We start from the raw sequence: 24,982 nt of genomic DNA, 5'->3' as shown, positions 1-24,982 counted from the left end.
TAGCGTATTGCAGAGGTACTGAAGCATGTACTTTATTGACAGCAGCAGGGCTGAAGATTGGATTTTAAGATGAAAAGATTAAGATTTTGTTTGCCTCTTGGAGAAAGAAAGCTCCTAGGAACACGACAGAATATAAGATAGAGCTATAAAACAAAATAGTCGATTTGGCAGGTTGTGCGTTATAGTTGCCCCCATTTCCAGCCAAAATGTCCTAAATAGTGTGTTTTGCAGAGAATCTTAGCCCAAGATGGTAGAGGACCATGGGTTAATGACAACAACTTGAAAAGAAGGCAATACCAGGGGTTAGTACAACAGAAGACCAAACATTGGCAAAGATCACAGAATATCAAGATCTGAAAATCAAAATTGAAAGATCAGTTGTGGTGGTCCCAGTGGTTATCAGCATACTGGATGCCATAGCAAAAAACTTTGGCCAGCACATTGAAAAATCTTACATATTGACAAAATTTCCATCTGTCAGTTAGCTTGGATCCGCGCATAGGTTATGCTGATACATTACAACATCCTAGGTTCTTGGGAATAAGTTGACGCTGATAAGGCCAATATCAGTTGAAAAGAACTGACAACTGTGCCTTAACATTGTGTATGTAATAACAATTTATTAAATTTATTAACATGCCACCTGTCTGCATAGTGACCCTGAGTAGTTCACAATAGTTAAAAACACCCGATGTCTTTAGAGAGGTGGTGGGGTTTTTGTGTTTGGCAGTTTGATAAATTGCAGTTAAAGTCTTGATGTGAACATCCGGTGTGATGCTTTTGATCTGGTCAGTCAGATAGGTGAAGTGTGGTGCTTTTGAGGTGATGGGGCCACTGCGGTGATTGCTTTCCCTGGAACCTTGTTTATCCCTACCCCTCTGCCCTTGCAGCAAATTGGCTGTGGTGTGTGCCAGGCCTGCCAGATGTCTCAGGACTGCGGCATCTGCAGTGTATGTGTTCTGCGAGCCCAAAGCCCCAAGTTCCACATTGACATCAAATGCTTGCTACGCCGATGCTTGAAGATTGTCAAAAAGGTACCATAGGTTGCTTCCTGCTTTTCCTTCCCTTCCCTTCCCTTCCTTTTTCCTTGTTTTCTGCTGCTTTTTTCCAGCTTCGCATAGGCTTACACACGGTCTTAAGTTTTAACAGTTACCTCTTCTCCACTCTCATTCTGGTTTGCAGGGCCTTGATTGTGGCATATGTCAGGCCTGCAAGATAACTGAGGACTGTGGGACCTGTGCAATCTGTTTGCGGAGGCAAAGACCTGGCATGAAACGTCAGTGGAAATGTCTCAAGCGCCGTTGTCTCAAACGCAAGGTGTGTGTGTGTGTGTTTGATCCAACTAGTTTTGAACTTTTTTAAAGGGAGTGGTTGAAGTAGCAATAGCATTTAGACTTGTATATTGCTTTGCAGTGTTTTACAGCCCTCTCTAAGCAGTTTACAGAGTCAGCACATTGCTCCCAACAATCTGGCTCCTCATTTTACCAACCTTGGAAGGATGGAAGGCTGACTCAACCTTGAGCCGGTCAGGATCAAACTCCTGGCAGTGGGCTGAATTAGCCTGCAATACTGCATTTTAACCACATTGCACCACCACGGCTTCTAAAACAGTTATAAGAGAAAGAAAGCAACATCAGCCTATTTTATTTAGGGAGAAGTCCTTTGCAAACTGAAGTAAAAAAATTCAAGATATGACTAAGGGCATAATCTTAGAGGAAAGTTTCAACGTTTGTACTTCTAATGGATTATTAGAGGCTTGCTTAAAGCAAGAAAGCCAAATGGGAAGGACACATTTGATGTTTAGTTCTTGTTATGCAGGAATCCTAGGCCTGGCCTGGCATGAACAAAGAGTCCAGTTCTTTCTGAATCACATGATTATTCAGATCTATAAAAAGGTAGGTCCTCCCATAAAGCTGGAAGAACCCCAAGTGATTTATTCAGCATGCCTTTATAGTTTACTGGGATACACAAGCAGGAAATACAGCCGTTGGCATGAAAATAGATAAAAGTAGATAAAAAACAAATTGCTACAATGTTGTTGCTCACCAAGTACACTTAGAAAGAAGCATCTTAGCAAGTCCGTTGTGCCCTATCTGGTTTCCTGTCATGCCTCCCTGAACTATGGACAAGTTGGTGTTATTACAACTCATTTATTCTCTTTAATCCAGCTATTTCAATGCAAGACTCTCTTGATCATCATAATCCCCCTTTGATACTTGAGCAATATGGAGAAGTATCACCTCGGAAAATTTGAAGTTCAGTCGCCTTGTAGGATTTCTTAGGACAAGCCTGCATGGTTTAAGATGTATACAACAATAACAATAACAACAACAAAAAGAATCCAGAAGACTATGAAGAGTAAAGCTAAGAACATCTATGTAGGCCATCCCCACCAGGCAGCAATCCGCCAAGAAAATATCCCCAAGAATACTCCTGAGATGTCAACATCTGTGAATCTATTTGCAATCTTTCCCATGAGGTGAATAGTATGATTAACACCTAATTGATAATTAGAAATATAGTAAGCATGTATAAGTGCACAACTCCCTGTCCCCCCCTTTTTTTGTTTACTGCTAACGCAATGTCTACAGTATGCTGGTTCTGGAGAACAACCTCCCTAATCTCATCGTGTTCTTTATTTAGTTGGGACATACTCTGTATGATCAAATTAAGCATACTCTCTGCCCAGTTGCCCGGTTGTATAATAGATCCGTAATTAAGTTCTTGATTCCAGTATCATATGTTTCATAGTTGAAAAGGTTTTCCTGAACTGAATCCTGCACCAAGGTACACTTATTGCAGATCCAGTGGTTCCACTCTTTCTGGTATATTACTCAAACGGGGGATAACCATGCCCACTGTGCAAATTTCAGACCAGAAAGGTGACAAATATTTATAAGCACGCTTACCACATCAGAGCCACCAATTGGGATACGAGCAGCTCAGCCGGCTGTGGTTCTCAGCATCTATATTTTCATATGCAACAATTCCCATAGAGTGCCGATGAAATTGCATAAAATAGAAAGGTGGAGATCAGTATTTGTCCCAAAGGCCTTATACCATTTTATTCAATCGGTCTAATGACCGGTAGTATTGGCCACCCAAAAACTGTACAGTCCCACTGCTCATAAGCTTCCAACTTTGCCTTTGAGCTAGGATTTGAACGTTTCAGGCAGACAGCAGAACCATCTTGGATTCGTGCTCCAAGTTTAATAAGAGTCTGTTTGTTTGGGTGGGAACGTGGGTGCAAATCCAGCACTCAGTAACATTTAAGATTTTTACCCAGATTGTGGATATGCATATTATCACTCCACAATCCCAATGATGGCACAGGGTATTGTTCGCCTCTTTGAAGGTGGTCATATTCCTGTGTGTGAACTTGGAAGGTATCAATAAGTCTAGGTTGGGCTTCATCCGTCTTGGCTTCTGAGGCTTTTATGGCATTGTCTCTTCATGTATTTCTCTTGGGTCCCCAGAGAGGGTCAGAGAATCCTGAATATCCTTAATCACCTCTATGTCTATATCCCAATCATTTTCAGTCCCAGTCCCAGAGCACTCATAATCCCCACCCACCTACCCCGGTAGAGAAAGAAGACAAAGAGAAAGATGGAGACAAAGAGGAAAAAATAGGAGAGGCCATGGAGCACAAAGAAAAAGAGGAGGTAAATGACAGTAAAGAGCAAAACAAATCTGTATCAAGAGAAGAAAGAAGGACCAAAAGCACAAAAGTCCCTGGGCTGATAAGAAGCAATATAGAGCATTCAGCTCACATCACACAGCATCCTGAAATGAACCAACAACCACAGTGGTGTTTGGACGTATCACAACTCAAAGTTCATCATCAGCATGGAAAGAAGATGCCTTCAGATAGGTGTGATGAATCCAGGTCTAGACTCAAGTAACCAACCTACGGGTGGTGAGAAGAACAATATAAGGTCCCTTCCATTTTTTGGACAAAGGATTGCTGGAATGCCATGAGTTGACAAGAACCTAATCTCCAGGGCAGAATGAGTGCACTAAGCTACCCAGACCGGGAGGACAAACAGTATTAAACAGCTTCAGAAATGGAAGAAACATTGTTAATCAGAAAGTGAACATATTCTCAAAGGACATGGTCCCTGAAAGTGTCCGTAACTCGTGAATCGGGGAAGTTTCTTACCATCTTTCTGTCACCAATTCCCCCGTAAAACAGCACTCATTTTATGAGCTGTGCCTATCCTGAGTAGAAAGATACAATATAGGTAATTGGGAAGGAATGAGTGCACATACCAAGGGGAAAGGACCTGAAGCAGCAGACTTTGCAGTGAAGTCAGCAAAAGCATTACCTCTGCCATGTTTATTGTTATCCTTACATGCATCTTACTTGGAAGCAGGATGAATAGGGAGACAGTTGCGAGAGGGCCAGGAGACATAAGGATTTTTTTTTTTTTAAAAAACCCATTTTAGTCCATCTTTATTATGACATGTATGATTCTATACTTTTTGCCTTTCAGAATTTCTGCTGTTCTATTTCTGGACTACTTAGGCACTGAGGCATTTTCTTTCGATATTGTTGTATATAGTGTTATTCCTAATTGTGATCTTTGGTTTGTTTGGAATGAACCATTATTGGGTCCTCTAGTCTAAGAATACTATTAGTATGAACCAGATGGAGAATGCTCAAGTATATTATATTGCAATTCTGAAGGGGAATAAAAGTGTATATGGGGCTAAAATAGGTGTTGGCCTCCTGAAGCTCTTTGCTTTTATTTATAAAGATAAGAGATATGAGTCTAATTTATATTGAAAAACAGGAAGTCAGAGAAGAACTAAATTATTCATGAATATTTTCTATACAAGGCCTATTGGACTTAATATAACTGGTTATCAAGTAGTGGCAATATAACTGCAACCTCAGTTATGATTTTCAGAGTCTGAGGATAAATCGTTGATGCCTGGTGTATCTTTTTTTTAGTAACTAGAACATTGTAAATATGGTGGTGCTTGTTTGTGAACCCTATTAAATTTCCAATATTCTTGCATAAATATGATCTAAAATGCGATCTGTTCTCCGCATGTCTTAAAATTAAATAAACAGAACTCAATTAAGCAAATGAATCAAAAACAGTACACTTATCCATTTATATATTGAGCAAAATGATCCAAAGCTACATATAAACAGTCCTGATGTTCTTTTTTATGGACATCCAAGGGGAAACTACAATTGCTTGTCAAGTATACCAAGATGGAGATAAAATTTCTGCATGCTGGCTGGTTCCCTTTTCTCTGAAACACGCAGGCATAAAAAGAATCTTGGGCTATATAATCAATCCTTAAGGAAGAGTTATGTAAGGAACATTCTTTTAGGATATATAAACATCATTTTCAATTGTTGTTGCATTTGATATGAGTTTTAAAATCTGAGGGTGCCTGTGAATTCCAATATAACAATTATTTTGTGTGTTCTAATGTCTTTCTCCTGGATCTGCAAAAATCTTTGCTCTGTATGGAAATGTTCAGGAAATGTAAGAATGTGGCTGCATTAACTGGAAATGCTCACAGCTAGCGAACGCATGATTTTATCCTGAACTTGAGATCTCTGGTCAAAGACCCCAATGAATACAGATTCCCCAGGAGTGATTTCTAAAAAAATAAATGTATCTGAGATGTATGTTAACTCTGTCACTCTAGCACTAAATGACTCTTGATCCTTCTAGAAAAAAGTCTCATCCAAGAAGGACAGCTGCAGCTCGAAGAAAGTTTCAGCAGTAAGTACCTGCTGTGTGACTTACTGGGGCTTGGCATTTGCTTGCTTTCATTCCACTTCATTCCATTTGGTCTTTTTCTCCTCTGAATTGCTTGCATGGTTTTCTATCACTGCAAACTCCCAAGATGGTTTTTTTTTTTAACAAATTAGCAGCAAGAGACTGACAAAGCAGGAACAATGCTACATCCTGGCAAACAGGATTATAAAGGGAACTCTTTTTCTGCCAAGCCACAACATCGCTTTTCATTGTGGAGTGCTTCTTAGTTCATAGTGCCTGTGCAAATTGGAATATGGCATGTAGCGTGTCAGAAAGTGGCTTTGTGCATGGCTTTCCGTCTTTGTTTTGGGGAACAAACCCGTGCAGTGTGCGCATCTGTGCGTAGAATTTCTCTTTAACTTGCTACAACTTTGCCCTGCGTTTCTCGGTTGCTCCCAGGAATCTTCAGCAAAGAATGTCTTCACCCCAAAACAATGTGGGCAGAAAAAGCCAACTTTAACCACAGTGAGTGGCACTAGTTCTTCATGCAAATAAAAATGACAGTTAATGTTCCACAGGGATCTGGGTCTCCACTCCCAGCTCTGCCCTTACTTATATATGTTCATACTGGAAGCAGACCAGTTTATGAGGTGGAATTAATTTCAAGGATGATAAACGCTGGAAGCTTGTTGCAGCGCTGTAATGTAATATTTGGACCAACAGGAGCTTGGTTTCTGTGTCCTTCTCTGCCTTAGGTGAGGCACATTTCTTTAATCTAACATTGGATACTACAAAGTTCTTGGGAAATAATTATATTGAATCTGACTAATAATGAACCTGGAGCTAGAAGTTCTTCAGTTTTGTGTGTCTTTATCTGTTCCTTGTTTTCTCTCTCCTCTGTTTGTCACAATAAGGGAAGGGAAGGGAAAGGAAGGAAGTTAGTTGCTCCTGTTCCTGATGGCATTTTGCCTGCCCTTGGTCATTCTGTTTTTTGTTTGTTTGTTTAGGTAAGGAAATATCTCTGAAACGATGACCCAAACAGTATGGGTTTCTAGTTCTTTATAAACTCTCTTTATAAAGCTGCTAGAATTAGGAAAAGGGGTCTCACATTGTAAGGCTTCTAGGTCAGTATGGAATGCAACATTACATATCTATATCTATATCTATGTATGGCATTCAGCTTTGTTCGGGTATTTTCCCACGTCATTGTAGTTGTGCTTTTAAAGTTGTAGCAACGTTTCGGCAGAATCTCATCTGCCATCATCAGGCTTCTGTATAGTGTTCGTCTGTGAGTCAGACTTTTACAGTTGTTTCAATTTTGAAACTGAAACAACTGTAAAAGTCTGTCTCACAGACAAACACAATACAGAAGTCTGATGATGGCAGATGAGATTCTGCCGAAACGTTGCTACAACTTTAAAAGCACAACTACAATGACGTGGGAAAATACCTGAACAAAGCTGAATGCCATACATACATACATACATACATACATATATTTGAAACCATCAGCACACTATTAACCTGATGAAAAGATTGAAGATTTCTTATACAGATGTTTCAGGCAGGGTTCTTTTCAATATCTTTGAGCAATTTGACTATCTTCACTCTCATTTTCTTTGCTGTCTTCATTTCTTCGGCTGTCAGGGTAGGCCATTTCTAAAGGCTCACTTGGCCTCAGGCCAACCCCACCGGAGGCAGTCTGCTACCCCAGTAAGTGGCCTGCATTCCTGCTGTATTAGGCTTGTACTATAATATAAATTGCCTTACATAAAATCTATAATTTATGTTTGTGGGTTGAGCAGAATTGAATCACAACATATGCTGTACTCATTTCAAAAGATAAAATAATTCAGAATTATTTTTTTCTAATGTTATTCAGAAGGTTCAGTTGTTAAATTTGGTAATTGGGTGGAACAAATACGAGTGGAAGAGCAATTGAAAATGCTTTTTTTCTGAACTAAGTGCAATAGATGGGGTATTTTTAATATAATTATAAAGAATTTTTTTCTCATTTTAATTTCTTCTTATTTAGAAATTAATTTGCCCCATTTACTCATGGATAAAATTTTGAAAAACTCGTTTTCATTGATGTTAAAAGAAAATGTGTTTGGTTAACTTACAGGAGTTAGGGAAGGCAGCTTAGCCTTACTTCAGTCCTGTCTTTCTGTCCACTTCTCTCTTTTTTTTGCGGGGTGGGGGGGTTCGTTTATGGATGTCTCATATATTTCCACTTAGATCACAATTTCCAATTGCTAATTCCATCACTTGTTCTGTCCTGCTTTCTAATTCTAGAAATTGAAACCTACCATTCAAAGGGATCCTGGAGGCAATCCTCTTGTAAGGCATCGGGTATGTATGCTATAAGGGAAAAATACATAGCAAATAGGCTGGTTTCTCTTGCAGATTGAATAGTAAATATTCCTGTGGCGTAGTGCTTAGGGATACTCAGATCCACTTGGACTCAAGGATCTTGAATGCTTTCTAGTGAAGGAATTATAAAATAGAGCTATCTGCAGTTATCCTACTTGTACTATATATTTTTACTCCTTTGAACAGAGATAAAATGTTCTGGCCTTTTCTAGTTTGGTGAAGAATGAAGTTATTTCAGTTCAAAATGTTGAAAGTATATTTCAATCTGCTCCTTTAGAAATTATAATACCAGAACATGTTTCCCCAAAATGGGAAAAAGAAAAAGAAAGATAGAAAGTGTCAGTGTTCTTCAATGGAGAATGCTGAAGTAAAGAGCATTTCAGTACAGCATAATCTGGGATCTGAGGCTGAATTATTTTTGACAGGTTTGGAGAGAAAGCAATATGACAATTCTTGAAATAACATTTGATCTGGTTTGCTCTCTTATTATTTAGATGTATATGTGATTTAGGTTTAAGGAAAGACAACTCTTGTGTGTGACAAGTATTGCATCAGCTCCAACTAACTCACTCATTTGGATTTTTTGTGTGTTCTGACTGAAACTGAAAGAAGTTAGTATTGTAGAAGGATTCAGGTAGTTTCATAGAGCAATTGGTGGGACTTAAGATACCTAGAGTGACTGGACAATGTAGTGATTAGAGTGTCATCTGGAACATGGGAGACTGGGGTTTGAATCCTGGTTGATACCTACATTACTGGTAGTCTCTGGAAAAAGACCCTTGAATGTTTCATCTTCCTACCTCAGATATGAGAGTTAGGTAAATTAGAAGAGTCACACTGACTCCGATGTTGCCTGGATTAATACAATCTGTGTCATATGTTGAGGAACCAGGACAATCTGATAATTAAGTGGGCTACTGGAACAAACTATACTTGGGTGAGACGAGAACCACAGGCGAGCCAGCTGCTAACACGAAGTTCTTATCCAGAGTGGCTAACATAAAAAGGACACTGCTGATTATGAAATACCCTCTCTTCCAAGGGAACAGTACCACTCAACTGCCAAACAATAACCAGCTTCCCCACAACATGGAAAATCCTATCAGGCATCATAGCTGCCAAGTTAACAGGACCATATGGGCCAGTACATGAACACAGCTCAGAAGGGCATTGAAAACAATACTAGAAGTTCAAAACACCAGTTGCTCATAGATAGAACAATCACCCAAACTCAAGGTCTAGAGAGACCAATCTGAGAGCAGCCTCAATTGACTACCGGAAAGCTTTGGACTCAATGCCGCACACATGAGTCTGTAAATTCCTTGTGCTATATAAAGTCAACATAACATTAAGGACCTTCTTCAAGAACTCAGTAGGACTGTTGAGACAACACTGGAAATCAATTCAAGAAAGCTTGCACAAGTGATCAAGTATGTCATGTATCAAGGTGATGCCCTGTCCCTGCTGCTGTTCTGCACAGGCTTGAACCCGCCTCAGCCAAATAATCACAGTGACTGGATATGAATACAAGTTCAAGAGTGGAACTACCATTGGCCACCTCCTCCATATGGATGACATAAAGCTCTGTGCTAAGAATGAATAAGATATCAACTCACAGATCCACCTGACTTTGAGCTACAAGGAGGACATTGGGTGGTCATTCGGAGAAGTGGCTGGATCATAGTAAAGAGAGGGAAGATGGTTAAGACTGTAGTGAGGCTACCAGTGGGCCATATGGCAGACATATAGATCAGCTCCATGTACATTGGTATCCCTCAGTGATATCACAATGAGGAGTCAAGGAAAATAGCAACGTCCAAGTACCATCAAAGATAAGACAGGTTATGAAGAGCCAGCTCAATGTGAAGAACAAGATCCACGTCATCAACACTTGTCATCAGATATTCTGCCAGTAGGCCAAAGGAGAGTATGGTAGCTGGCTATGTTGAGACCTGGAAGCTCTTCACAATCTATGGAGATTTCCATCCCAACTCAGAGACTACGTCAGATTGAAAGAGGTGAGCTGGGTCTAGTAGTCCACAATCTTGGATGAAACTCAGAGCATCCAGGAATACCTCCGTAATATTTCACCAAAGATAAGCTGCTGAGAGAATGCCTGAGGCAGAAGTAGATCAACTGGAGGAAGTGTCAGGGCAACACAAGACCATGCATGGGATGTATAATTTACGGATAGTGTGATGGCTGACATTGGAAAATTCTACCAGTGGCTGGAAAAGGCTGGAGTGAAAGACAACACAGAGGCACTGATATTAGCAGCACAAGAGCAGGCACTAAGACGCCATATCCAGAGAAGCAGGGGCCTACTACACTAAGGACCCAAGGTACAGACTCTGTATCTACTAAACAGCAGCACCAAGTAGCCTGGCATTGTAAACAGGAACATCTGCACAGTGTATAGCCTAGACCCTCCCAAGCCTGATGGAAGATTCCACAGTAAGTCATGGAGAATGACAGGGATAAGATCCTGTGTGATTTTACAGTTTCAGATAGGTAGGCAGGTAATGGCCAGTCAAGCAGACATCGTGATAGTAGACAAGGGGCAGAAAACAGTGATGGTGAGAGATGCAGCAGAACCAAGTGACAGTGACACCAGGAGGAAAGAATATGAGTAGCTGGAGAAGTATATGGGCATGAAGGAGGAGTTCGAGGAACTAGGATTTGGAAAAATAAAGGCCAAGTTGGTATCATTGGTACTAGGCATACTTGGGACTATGACTCCTAAGCTGGGAGAGAGTGGCTCCAGCAGGTCTTAGGAACAACAGTGTTAGGAACGGCTAAGAATAGCCAGGGTACGGTTGCCAACTGTTAAGAAGAAGAGGCATCCCAGTGTGCTGTACCTGAATCTAAAACGGCCCTTTTGTTTAAAATGAATATTAAAGGGGGAGAGGGAAGTTATTATCCGCAGAACATATTCTGTATTCCTTTGTGTCTGCATGTGTGTGTGGGGGAGATGGAGGCCTTTCTCCCCCTTTTTCTCAGTGGGACTGTGGGTTTCTCTAGGAACAAAGGAAGTGCTTTATAATCTAGCAATTTGCTTTGCACTATGTCCGTTTCCCATTGACCTTTTCCTTTTTGAAAGAATCAGAACACAAAATAAATAAAATAGCATGTGTTAAAGCAGGGTTTTAAACTATCTTGCAGGCTAAGAGATTAGAAAAGTCAAAGAGAAAGTTCAAGGGCAACAAAAAGGGGTTTTGTTCAGAAACAATGAATCTGAAGCGTGAGCAGTGGGCTCTCACAGAATTTGATACTTAAATTGTGTTACTTAAATTGTGAGGTTGCTCGTTCGTTTCCCATTAAGCATCTTTACTCTTTACCTCCAATCCAAGATTCTTTCTTGGAAGCCATATTCAGATGGCCTTTAATTTAGCTGGCTATTACAATTACTTCTCTCTTTTGCTCTCTGAGAGTAATTTTTCCTGGAAGGAAAAAAAATCTTTTGTTGTTGATTCGAAACAAAAATCTAACTATAAACAAGGCTTTGTTCTTCAAAATCAGTTACCTTATACAGGTAGTCCTAAACTTAAAACCATTCATTTAGTGACCAAAGTTATAATGGCACTGAAAAATGTGATCATTTTTCAAACTTTTGACCATTGCAGCATGCCCATGGTCAAGTGATCAAAATTTGGATGCTTGCCAACTGGCATGTAATGGTTGCAGTGTCCCAGGGTCATGTAATCACCTTTTGTGACCTTCTGACAAGCAAATTCAGTGGGGCAAGCCAAATTTGCTTATCAACTTAACAAGTTAGTAAGTTAAGTTACTAACTTAAAAACTGCAATGGTTCACTTAATGACTGTGGCAAGAAAGATCATAAAATGGGGAGAAATACACTTAACGGTGTCACTTATCAACAGAAATTTTGGGCTCTGTTGTGGTCGTAAGTCAAGGATTAACTGTACATGATTAAAATCTAGATAGTATTAATAAAAGGCGTCAAAATCACTGCACTGCTCCATAACTCTTCTTGGAATCCTCTTTCGTAATTAGTCCTTTACTCATTTCATTTGGCTATGCTATGATACAAGGCATGTAATGCTGGGTCTTTTTTGTACTTCAAAGTACACCACACAAACCGCAGAGAGAGTCTTTCAGTGGGAGAAGAACGCCGCAATGTTTTCCAACTTTCTGAACTAAAAATGTCTTGGGGAACAAGTAAGAATTTCAAGTCCTCCCAGCCACTAACTTATGTTGGGTTCCTCCCAACAGAAGAAGCAATTGGGAGTGGCGAAAGAGAGGAAGAAAGTGGGCCATCCTCCCAAGCATCCTGTGACTAAACTCAAGGACAGTGTGGTAAAATGTGTTTCTTTCTTTGGTTTTTGGATTTATCTGGAACATGGCCAATTTTGAGTTAACAGGTTGGGCAAATGGGTTAAATAGATGAAGTCATTAGCTGATGAGGACTAGGTGAATCCACTACAAAGTGAATCCACGCCCCCAGGTGAAGTGCAAAACAGATTCTTTATTGGGATCCAATGGGCTATGAGGAACCAGAGTGGGAGGAAGGAAAGTGAGTAGCTATTGAACTTGCTTTATAGAGTTTTGTAAGTCTGTCACTCTCCAAAGAGGCAGAGACAGCAATAAAATGATCTAATTTCAACAATCTTAGAACAACAATTCTTGACAAATACATAACATAAGAAAGAAAAGGAAGATATGAGTGTACAGAGTAGACTCCTACAGTCCTTGGAGGTTGTCACTTTTTATCTTAATATTTAGGTGATTCTTTCAGGTAGCACCCTATGGTTATAGTAGACCAACTAGTATGTTCAACCAGTTGAATTTACATAATTCTGAGCAGCTAAAACTTGATATGAAGGTCTGTGATCTTATCTCAGTGATCACTGGTATAACTATAGCAAGTAAGGAATATTGCAGCTATCTTCTTCAGAAATACAGATTTGAATCTCTGTTTCTTGTTAGACTGTAAGCTATGTTGGTCATTCTGGGTCCAGGGAACAATTTCCATTGCCTTGATTTTCTAAAATTTACTATAACTGGCTTCATAATTTAAAAATTCCTGCAATATACAAGATTTCTGAAAAAGAATAGAGTTGATTGAATTGCCTATGGAGATTCTCAGTCATCCAGGTCATGGTTTCCCAAAAGTACTATTTTAAGAGGCAACTGGGCTTTCTTTGTTTTTCCTTGAAGACGTTTCGCTTCTTATCCATGCAGCTTCTTCAGTTCTGGACTTCTTAAATGAGAAGTGAAATGTCTTCAAGGTGAAACAAAGAAAGTCCAGCTGCCTTTGGGACAACCATGGCCTGGATGACTGAGAATCTCCATAGACATTTAGTTATGCAAGTTGGTTGAATTTTTTATGCTTTGATTGCATTTGAGATAGATTTATTTCCTAATTCTCACATAGTACAGAGTTTATGAACGTTATGCTTTTTAGAAATAACTGGATTATTTAGCCACTGTCCTAGGCTTTGCAGCATATACTTCCTGGCTTGATAGCTCCCCTTTTCTCCTTATAGCATTCCTCTAAAAATCAGCAAAACCGGAAGTGTGGTCAATGTGAAGCCTGTCTGCTGAAAACAGACTGTGGCCATTGTGATTTCTGTTGTGACAAGCCCAAATTTGGAGGGCAGAACCTGAAGCACCAGAATTGCCGGTGGAGACAGTGTCTGCAGTTTGCAATGGTTGGTGCACCTCCTCATTTGTTTTATTGTGTTCTGTCTATCACCACTTTGCTACTTGCTATCAATAGAGAGTTCTTTTCATTGTATACTATGTTGTAAGCCATGTCATACTTCTCTATGCTACGTGTGGGTATCAAGTGCTCCTACTAACAAAGGCTTGTAGGTCTTGTTGCAGTAGGTGCATTTTGTTCAGAAGCATGTTGCCTAATTGTCAGATCTAATGCCTATATTGTCAAGATTGATCAACTCAGGTTTCTTTATTCCAGGGGTGGGCAGACTGAAATTGATTGTTTATAAATACCTCCTGGAGATGAATAGCAGATTCGAATTGATTTGTGTTTGAAATGTTTTGTTTTAGGGTTGATCTGGTGGCAGTGACAAAATAACACAACAGGAAAAAGCCATAATAATTTATTTTCCCTTGTCATTAGATCATTTCCTGCATTAACGTTGCCAGACAATATTAAGTGTGTTATAGGGAATGCAGTCAGTAATTCTACTATTTGTGTTCCTGTTTTAACCCAAACAGTATCTTTGATCACATGCACAAAGGGAGAATATGCACATTGATTAATAGTGGTGGACTTCAAGCAGTACTGCCACTGCATGCGTTTCCTGTGGTTTATATAGATTGATCACATGAATTTGAAGGAAGTGAGGATTTATTCATTTATTTTATTTTCTTAACATTTTTGAACCACCCCTCTCTCTTGGGGAGATGCTCTGGGCAGTGTACATTAAACTGTTAAAATATAAAAACACTATCTAACAATTATGCATTTAGATAATGTAGAATTTAAAAGGAGTCAAAGATTATTAAAATCTGTTAGAAATTAATTAAAAAGATAAAGAGAAGGCTCTCAGAACTCCAATCAAAATGGGACAGAGACAGTTCCATAGGTAGCCTGGCCCCATGCCTTGTAGGGCTTTATAGATCATAATTGACACTTTGAATTGGATCTAGAAGCAAACTGGCACCAGTGGAATTCTTTGGATCAATACTTTTTATACCATTTAAGAGTGTATGTCTTTCTTGATAGACTAAAAGCTACTGTGGGAGAAGAATAAATTTTACCTGTCAAGATTTGAGATTGATTTGAAGGCTACAAGACATACAAAAGAAACTGATGTCTTAATGATTATAAGCGATGTACAAATAACAAATTAAAAAACTAAGAAAGTGACCTGGATAATTTTCCTATATTGGATTTATAGGTTTGTTAAAGCTGCACTGGTGGGGACTCTCTTTGGCATGGTATGATTAAATGAATGCATAAAATGGCTTTCAAAATAGTCCACTTTTCTTTTTATTGATGCAAACTCTTGAAAGATTGAAATTAATCATTTTTGCAGCAGTCAGTAGACACTGCCCAGTTCAATGTGTTTCGAAGAGCAGGAATTATGCTTGTCATTCAAATTTAATGTTCAGATACATATTATGGCCCAGTGTGGTACCAGCTTCATAATTAATCAGGAGCTATGATTTATATTCTTGATGCTTTTTTAAACACTTTATTCCCTAATTCAGTTATAGGAACACAAACTTTAAAAAATTAGATTAAAAACTTCAGAATTTTTTTTTTTTGACAGGTTGCCTGACTAATAAGATTTGGCTCCATTCTTCAGTTGAAGGATATAAATGGACATCTCAAAGAGTTATATTTGTTTTGGAACTTAATTTTGTTATCAGTAAAACAGAAGAAGGAACCATGGAGTTTTATTTCTTTTGTAAGTTAGGTTTGTTTTCAATAAAACAGAATAAGGAACTGTTGGGCCAAGTCATCTTTATAGTCTTTTCAGTTAGCTGTTACCAGTGCTATAGATATTAATGAATTTCATTCATTAAACACAATTGAGGGGATTGACAGATTAGGCTGTGCCAAATTTGGGTTTTTAATGATCTGTTGATGTATGAACCCAACTATATGTGATTTCTCTAGAAGATTTTGTGCAGATAAAGCCTACTTGCTTTTGACTCTACCTTGTGGTGTCTTAAATCTGACCTTGGACAGACAATAAAATATTTCCCTTGTTTGTTTAATAAACCTTATACAGTGGAACCTCAGGTCATGAACACTCCTGTTCATGACCAAATTGATTTTCCTGTTCGCGACCACCTGATTTCAAAAATCAGGTGGTGAACAAAATCGGTACAAATTTCTGTGCCAATTTCCCCTTATGCCATTTTTTTTTACTGCATGCATGCACAGTTGGTCATGCTTCTGGATGACTGGAATACAGGTCTCTTCCTGTATTTTAATCTGTATTCAGATTAATCTGTATTCAGATTAAATATCTCGCTCCAGAACTGGCAATACTATAATACAGTCAAATCTTCACAGGATTAACCAAAGAACATTATGTTAAGTGGCATAAATATTATAAAGAAAGCAGCTTGACCAGTTGTTTCAGCGCAGTTCTTATTCCTGAATGTAGCCAATATTTAGGTTTGGAGAAAAATTTCTTTTTTTCAAGCAAGGATTTTACTTACCAAGGTTAACTCAAGTTTCTTCCTTATGGAGAAATGAATTCAACACCCATTTATTAGACTGCAATGGTGGGCTTTTTAACTCTGAGCTAAATAGCTGTAAAGTTTGAAAGTTGTAAGAATTAAGGAAGAGCCAGCAGGAAAGAGTTTGCTGTCTTGAACTTAGACCACATAGGATTTTTATGGGGGTTTTTTTGAGCAAGCCGATCATATAAGTGTTAGTGGCTTGGGTTATAACTTGAGTTGGCTACTTGGAAATGTTTCTTTTTGCACACGTGCTAAACAGTTTTAATCTGCTGAGAATAGAAGGCCTAGATTCTTGAAATGATAAATTCTTTACATTATGAAACATCTGCACCTGGCAGGATTTTAGAATGGTTGTTTGCCTGCAAGACTAAGCATTGTATAAGCTACATCCATAGTTATAAATGAAATGAGTAAGCAGCAACATAGAGGAAATGCAAAAAGAGATGCATGGACGCTTAGGTATCTGCAAAGATGAATTGGATACTGTCGTCTTTTTCTTCAGCCATAGAGACGGAGAAACCCAGAGAAGTACTTGAGCAAGGACATATTTTTCTAAATAATCTGTTGTTTTACGACCCGAGTTGTGTTTGATATTCCATAAACTTTGCCCTGGGTGGCTTTGCGTTGATATGTGTTTGATCACTAATCCTGACTTTATTGTCTCACTCATTTGCTATCCTACATATAAACAAGAGATCTGTTCCAGTCCATGATAAAAATAAAGACAAATAGTTAGCTGTTTTGAAAGATAGATGAGTTGGAAGAAAGAAAACGGGCATGCTATCTAAGTATTTACAGAAAAAGACAAAGAACTGTAAAAGAAAAATACCATGGAAGGCTACTTCTGGCTTTTGTTTAAAAACAAAATTAGTCTTCTACTATTCTTATTTCTATTATTCTTAGAAAACTAGTTCTATTTCTACTATTCTTAGAAAGCCATTCTTATCTTTAGCAACAGAAACTGAGAACTTCTATTCCACATCTTTGTTGTAAGAGTGGCATAAAACTTGCAAATTAAAGAGCTTGTGTACAAGTTCCCTCACAGAGTGTGTTACAAGTTTTGGGGAAAGATTTTCTTTTAGAAATAGATGTTTTATCTAAGAAATTTTGTGGTAATTCTATGGAGAGCAGAGGAATATTGATTGTTGGCTATAGATTTCAATTTTCAGTTCAGTCTACGGCATTTACTGTCTTTATTGTAAGATTAGGGTATTGATTGCCCGTCTAGAGAAGAGACATTAAGGATGCTTTACCAGTCTGAACTGTTTGTGAACTCTAATCCAAATTACCCATCTGAATCCTGCTTTCTAACTTGGAATTGCAGGCAATTTGCAATGGTCAGGAATAACAACAACAACAACAACAACAACAACAACAACAATATAGTTTATAGGGTGCTGCCTTGATGTAGCAGGGGGCTAAACTGCTCCAATGAAGCTGAGAGCTGTGCTGGCAGCAGGTCCAACCATGTCAGAGAGGTCTCGGCCGAGGAGCAGAAATGAGTGCACCCAACAACCCATGCAATAAATCATGGTGAAACACAACCAAGTGAAGCCTATACCGGTTCGGTTGTTGCCTGGGTTAACAAGGACCGTGTCAGGTGTTTGGGAACCTGGGCATCCATTGACAAGTGGGCTACAGGCCACGGTTCCCATAGCTGAGCAACCAGGGCATGCGCCTGCAGGGCTACTGGAAGTTGAACAACCTCAGAAGCGGCAGAAAAACACTATGTCAGAGAACCGCACTGTAATGAAGTGCTACTACAAAGCAGAACCAGAAAAATGAGGCTACCAAAAAAGGATGTACAAATTATGGAAACAAGAATATCCAAACTCAAGGATAACTGGATTACGATTAGCCGATCAGTGACGATTCATCACTCGGAACGAAGTGCTCAGTAAAGTCGAACTTGAAGAAATACGGAAAAATTGTGAAATGGGAACACAGACTATTGAACAGCAGACTGCTGAAATGGCAGCAGAAAATACTCCAATAATTTTTGGAGCAACTGAACAGCCTGAATTTGAAGAAAATGCAGATATTTTGCAAGAACAGGAACAGCAAGGGCCTGAAGTCACCATTGAAACACCAGGAGTACTCAATGCCAGGCAGCAAGAACTGAAAACTAAAATCTTGGCACATGCTGCATCAAATTCAGAAAGAAGAAGGCTTCCAACCTTGAAGACTGTGCCTAGAAAACATTTGGCACCGTTGATGATAGATGTGAATTATGCACTTCCAGCAGTCCAGATAACACCAATTGAACAAACAAATCAGCTTGCCTACAGTACAGCAGTCATAGTAACTGAAGAACTGGGGATTCAACAGTCCCCTACAAAATCGACTGGAAAACCACAGTGGAAAATCAGGTTGGAGTTGAAAATCAAGAGCCTGCGAGCAGATACAAGCAACTTGAAGAATTTGCAGGAGAAAAAGCTGAACAGCAAGATCAAGAAACATCTGATAAAAAAATACAGGCTCAGCACAAGAAAAATTGATGAAGCATTGGAAATTGTGAAGCAGCAGTTAACAGCAAGAAAAATTGAAAGATACGAAGCCAGTCATCCAGTACAAACAAAATCAATTGTTCCAATCAAACCAAAGATGGTTCTGTCTGAATCAGATGGGGGATACGAAAATTGAAAAACCTGAGAAAATGGTAGCTACTCAGTTTTGGGAAGACCCTTGGGAGACTGAGAAATGTTACAACAATAATGCTGGGTGGATCAGAGAATGGTTAACAGCTGCGAAAACCTACTTGATACAGAAGGATCCAGCAAAAGGGGCAACACCCGCAAATTACAGGCCAATAACATATCTGCCAACCATGTTCAAGTTGCTGACCAGCATCATAGCTGACAGGATCCAGGACTACCTAGAAGTAAATAACATCTGGCCAGTAGAGCAGAAAGGAAACAAATGAGGAAGCAGAGGCACAAAAGATCAGCTCCTGATCAACAAAATGATTCCAGAGAACTGCAAAAGCCGAAAAACAAATCTGCATACAACTTGGATTGACTACAAGAAAGCATTTGATTCGCTACTGCACAAGTGCCTGGATGTCATCGGAATATGCAAGTGCATTGGTACTTTTACTGCAAATGTGATGAAGCACTGGAAAACAGAACTGTTTATTGGAAGTGAAAGCTGTGGACTAGTCAACATCAAAAGAGGGATTTTCCAGGGTGATTCTTTGTCACCTCTGCTGTTCATCATCACCATGACCGCTCTGTCAACAATTTTACAGAAAACAACCTGGGTTATCACACTGCTAAAAATTCACAGAAAATCTCTCACCTGCTGTACATGGATAATCTGAAGTTATACGGAAAATCAGAAATTGAGTTCCAGTCACTGACCAATACAGTTCGAATTTTCAGCACTGACATCAGCATGGAGTTCAGCCAAGACAAATGTGGCACAGTGGCACTGAAGAAAGGGAAGATTGTAGAAAGTGATGGAATCGAAATGCCCAATAGACAAACCATCAAGTGCCACCAACCCGAAGCCTACAAATACCTGGGCATACTACACCTGGACAATATTAAGCATGGGCAAGTGAAAAATGTGGTCAGCAAAGAATACACAGAAAGGGGTCAGAAAACTTCTAAAAAGCAAACTGAATGGCAGCAACACCATCAAGGCTATAAATACCTGGTCGTACTTGTCATCAGATATACTGCTGGGATCGTAAACTGGACACAGGCAGAGCTGGACAGCCTGGATAGGAAAACGAGAAAACTGATGACCATACACTATGCACTGCACCATGTAGTGATGTTGACAGGCTATATTTGCCCAGAAAAGCAGGCAGCAGAGGACTTTTGCAAGTGAAGCAGACAGTCGAAGAAGAGAAGCATGCTCTGGCAGATGAAAGACAGTGTTGACCCAGCTTTGATGGAGGTCAACAGTAGGAAGCTGCTCAAAGTGCAGCAAACCAAGGATCAATATAGGAAAACAGCAATGCAAACTCGGGCTGACAGCTAGTGTAACAAAGCACTGCGTGGACAGTTCCTTGAAAAGATCCAAGGAAAAATAGATAAGGAAAAGACCTGGTTATGGCTGACCAACAGAATACTGAAGAAAGAGGCAGAAGGCCTGATTCTTGCAGTCCAAGAACTAGACATCAGAATGAATGTAATCAAAGCCAGAATAGAAAAATCTGTTGACCCCAAATGCAGACTCTGCAAAGAAGCAGATGAAACCATCGATCACATACTGAGCTGTTGTAAGACAATCGCTCAGACTGACTACAAATGTCACAACACAGTTGCTCAGGTGGTCCACTGGAATTTGTGTCACAACTACCATGTGCCTGTAGCAAAGAACTGGTGGGATTGTAAGCCTGAAAAAGTGGTCAAAAATGAGCATGCAAAACTACTGTGGGACTTCCAAATACAGACTGATAAAGTTTTGGAACACAACACCCCGGATATCACGATTGTGGAGAAGAAAAACATTGCCATACCAGGTGACAGCAGAATCAACGAGAAACAACTTGAAAAAATCACCAGATAACAGGACTTGAGAATCGAACTGCAGAGATTCTGGCATAAACCAGTGCAGGTGGTTCCAGTGGTACTAGGCACACTGGGTGCTGTGCCGAAAGACCTAGGCAAGCACTTAAAAACAATTGGCGCTTACAAAATCACCATTGGTCAGGTGCAGAAGGCCACCGTACTGGGATCTGCTCGCATAATCTGCCGATACATCACACAGACCTAAACACTTGGGAAGTGTTCGACTAGTGATTTTTGATACGAAACCCAGCATAGTTATCTTGTTTACTGTGTACACTGTTGGGTTTTTTTTTTGTATAATAATAATATAGTTTTCAGGTCAGCAATTTCAATTTTTTAAAAATAGAAAAAAGTAGTGGTTTTCAGTCAAAAGACATATAAACTAGCACCCTTTCCTATGGGTGTATAGAGAAGAAAATGAGGCCAAGGACTGAAAATGACATTCATCTTAATATATTTTTAATGGGCATTGTGACAATTTGTAAAGGTAGATTTCAGTGTATGTTAATTGAATATATAATTGTGAGATGATATTGCTTGAAATCATTAAGAAAGAACCTGTTACATGCTGCTTAGGATAGCATCCTAGCCAATAGGATCCTTTGGCTTTTACCCTCTGAGTTCGAAGTGGTAACTAGGGCCTTATTCTTCTCTGGGCTCTGGTAGGCAAGGCTGTCCAAAGTTAGGGCAACCTCAAAGGGTCTATCAGCAGAGATGAATGGGTGGGGAAACCGAAAACATTTTCCGTGTGCTTGGGAATAGCAGAAAGGCAAATTTAAGAACAAGAGCTGTTGAAGAGACTTTCAACAGCTGCCAGTTTTTTTGCCTGCTTGATTTGTTACACGAATTTCCCCATGGTTCATTTCAACCAGTATCCTGAAAGGAAAACAGTGGCAGTGATTGTGATGATTCACAAAAAGTAATAATCTGGCAAGGTCTTAAGAATAAGGTTAAAAGGAGTTCCGGTTTGTCAGGCTTCGGTGGTGGCAGGAATTCGCGTTTGTGCGCAATCCCTCCCGCGCTTGCTGCTGGAGTGCCTCCGATCCAATTGGATATGGAGGCTATAGTTATCCTGTAGGGATAACTGAAGACAGGGAAGATCTGGAGAGGGGTTTGGGGACATCGCAATCCCCTTCCTCAGCTGGCTAAACTCCCTTTTCCAAAGGTGGTGGAGTGGCGGTCAGCAATGGCCGCCACAAAGAACCTCTCAGCCGGACAAGTTTTGTGCAGGAGGAAGTGGAGAAAGTGAAAGTCTTTGGCTGAACCGGGACAATAAGTAACATCTGAACACCCTGGAAATTTAGCTCTTTAAAGGATACATTGTTCCCAAGAAGATTGTAAAAAGGTGCGGATGAAAGTGAAAAGGGAAAGTTTTTTTCTGCTTCACTCTCCTTCCCTACGGAGATAGCAGTGGAAATCGGAAACACCCGCTTTGGCAACAGAAGCTAACTAATTTTGAAAATTAAAGCCAAGGGGACAAGATTTCTGAACATTGATATTTTAAAATCTTTTTTTTTTTTTTTTGCTATAAGTGGGAAGGGAGAGGCAAATGATTTATATTAAAATTCTGCTGGAGGAGACTGCTTGGAGTTTATAAGATCAGAGATTAAACTGTAATAAGACTTCTAGGAAATCATTTTGGAATTGTGTAATTGAACTCTACCCCAGGAAGAGAAAGTATTAAAAGAAGAAAGTGCTAAATGAAACAGTTTGGGTTGATTTGGATTGCTTGATGACTTTGGAACTTTTGCAAACTATTTTTTGAAAGTCTAAAAACACTTGGATTGTTTAAAAAAATAAAAATAAAACAATGGCATTATCTGTGGAAGAATTGAAAATGGAATTTAAAAAGCTAAAAGAAGAGGAACAAGAAGGCAAGGGCTCTTTTGGATCTGTTTTCCACTTAGAAATGGCGATTTCTACCTATCAGGAAATACAGCAATCAGAAAATTGGGATGAAGAAGGAGAAGCCATCTTTAATGGACAAATTATTTTAGTTGATGAAGAAAAGGGAAAAGGCGGAAAGAAAATGGAGAATTCAAGATTTTAAAAAAAACCAAGAAAGGGAAAATAAGGTGAAAAATTGATATAATGTCAGAAAGCAACAGAAAAGAGAAATACAACAGAGAGGGGAGACTAAAAGGGTGGAGACTGAGAGATGGGGGGTAAAAAGATTAGATTTGACAAGAAAGGAAGGGAAAAAGGAAAAAAGTTATAAAGGCTTAAAACAAGATGCTAAAAAACGGGGTTTTTTTTAGAGATAAAGTGTAAAATACAATTTAAAGAGATTCTGCAAAAGTACACAAGATTGTATTGTAGTATTTGTATTTGAAATAGAGTTAGAAAACTGGAATATTATATGTGTTAATAGAATATTGTAGGGAATGTGTAAAATATCTAAGATTTAATAATACCTAATATCTATGTGTAAAATATCTAAGATTTAATAATAGAGTTTAACTAATTAATTTGTTATGGAATATTGTTTTTGCTATATTATAAGCTTATTATGTTTTTTTTAATTTTAAAATGTTATTTAGAATGTACTAAGCAGAATCAGAATGGAAATTATGTAGTATTTTAAGTGTTAAATTGGGGGAAAGATAGAAAGGCGTCATACTTCAACCACTGATTACAGGAAAAATTTTGTATTAAAGAGAAAAGATAAATAGACAATTGAAAAAGAACGGATAAAAGATACAAGTATAAGGATTTAAATTGAGATGAAGTAAATAAAATAGAATTAAGAGAGTGAAAAGAGGGGAGAAGACATATAGAAAGTATAGAATGTTAAATAAGATTGAAATAGTATATAAGGTGAGCATGAATTTGATTTATGTCCGTACAAAAAGATGTAACCTGGGGTTAAGCTGCTTTCTAAAAAGAAGTTTTATGTTTTCATATTACATGTTTTGTTTGTTTATGTTTGCTTATTGAGAATTAAGATTGTTGGATGAGAACATATGAAATTGTAAATAAGACAGATGAAAGTATAAGTTTAATGAATAAAATTGAATAGAAGTAAATGGAAAAATAGTGAGAAATTGGAAAAAGAGTAATAAGATATGAAGTTGAACATATAAGATGCATATTAAATTGTGTTTGTATGGAAATGGGATAATTTGGAACTATGCTGTACTTAAATAAGATGTTTTATTTGCTTTCTTAAAAGATGTTCTATGTTCTTACGTTTTATGTTTTGTTGGTTTGTGTATTGTTTTTGAAAATTAATAAAATTTGTTCTAAAAAAAAAAAGAATAAGGTTAAAAAAAAACAGAGGAGTTTTTCTCCCCCCTCCCCCCCAAAGTAAACTTTTAGCTGAGCTCTGCCTGGAGGGATGTAAGGGCTGATGGGCTGATAGAATATGTCTTCATTCTCAAGTTTGCATAAACAATAAAAGAATGAGCTGATTCATCTGTACTTCTATTTTTTCTCTTCCCTCTCCATTGTCTCCTTTTCATATTTTTATTAGAATTTATTTTCTCCTTTTCCTCTCCTCTAAGCTGGCTCCGATAAACTATTACACATTTTTCATCTGTGTAGACACCCGTTGTTACTTTGGCATTGTTTTTGTGTTGCCTTCCCTGGTGGACAATTGAGTGTAATAAAACTTTCCATGTTGTCAATTGAACTAAAGTTTCCCTAGGGCTGAATGGGAGGAATCAGTGCTGGTATTCTACCGGTTTGGTCCGGTAGCGGTGATGAGCAGCAGAGACTGAACCAGTTCTCTCTGCTTCTCTGCTGTTGGGCCCAATACTCACCTTTATCCTCTGAATTTGAAGCGCAGCTTGTTTGCGCAGCCCAGCAGAGTGCTGCATGGCAGCTGCTGAAGCAACTGGGAGAGTGCAGGTTTTCAGGAGGCAAATTAGAACACCTCTGCACCTGCACAAATCCCTCTGCACCTGCACAAAGTGCACATTTGGCGCAGCACGCAAAGTGTGTGCACACGTGCAACCCACCAAGCCACGCCCACCAAGCCAGTGGCAAAAAATATTTGAATCCCACCACTGGGAGGATTTGATGATCTGGGCCTCTTTCCCTTTTCTCAGGTATGGATTCTGTAAGTGTGTCACAATTACTGGAAAGGAGGAAATCTCAAGGACTGATTTCAGTTGGCGTTGGGCAATCATAGGGTAACCAGCCATGGGAGTTGGAAACTTTATAGGAATGTTGTCTTTG

At 39.0% G+C, this 24,982-nt stretch overlaps 1 protein-coding gene, 1 long non-coding RNA gene and 1 pseudogene across 31 annotated transcripts in view; all 3 read left to right on the top strand.

Moving 5' to 3' along the window:
• Positions 1-24,982, top strand: part of LOC113443238 (methyl-CpG-binding domain protein 1) — a 103,461-nt gene that overhangs the window by 51,854 nt on the left and 26,625 nt on the right. For 5 of the 30 annotated variants that reach the window (XM_087925543.1, XM_087925544.1, XM_087925565.1 and 2 more), the window contains exons 8-15: positions 891-1,034; positions 1,183-1,317; positions 5,697-5,747; positions 6,183-6,248; positions 7,371-7,436; positions 8,019-8,075; positions 12,330-12,413; positions 13,604-13,768. In XM_087925543.1, the coding sequence (XP_087781669.1) occupies positions 891-1,034; positions 1,183-1,317; positions 5,697-5,747; positions 6,183-6,248; positions 7,371-7,436; positions 8,019-8,075; positions 12,330-12,413; positions 13,604-13,768 (768 nt within the window). The remainder of the gene's footprint in view (positions 1-890; positions 1,035-1,182; positions 1,318-5,696; positions 5,748-6,182; positions 6,249-7,370; positions 7,437-8,018; positions 8,076-12,329; positions 12,414-13,603; positions 13,769-24,982) is intronic. The other 25 variants (XM_087925553.1, XM_087925554.1, XM_087925549.1 and 22 more) reach the window with 13 other exon arrangements.
• LOC148127130 (uncharacterized) lies at positions 18,255-21,153 on the top strand (annotated as a pseudogene).
• On the top strand, positions 21,624-24,221 carry LOC148127129 (uncharacterized). Its single transcript, XR_015741957.1, has 2 exons — positions 21,624-21,752; positions 24,066-24,221. It is a non-coding gene; the product is annotated as an uncharacterized LOC148127129 (long non-coding RNA).

This window comes from Pseudonaja textilis, chromosome 2 (genome assembly GCF_049901715.1).
Source record: "Pseudonaja textilis isolate UNSWEBS1 chromosome 2, rPseTex1.2, whole genome shotgun sequence".
NCBI lineage: Eukaryota > Metazoa > Chordata > Lepidosauria > Squamata > Elapidae > Pseudonaja > Pseudonaja textilis.
Note: the sequence above shows the minus strand (reverse complement) of the source record. Positions and strands in the feature narration are given on the sequence as shown.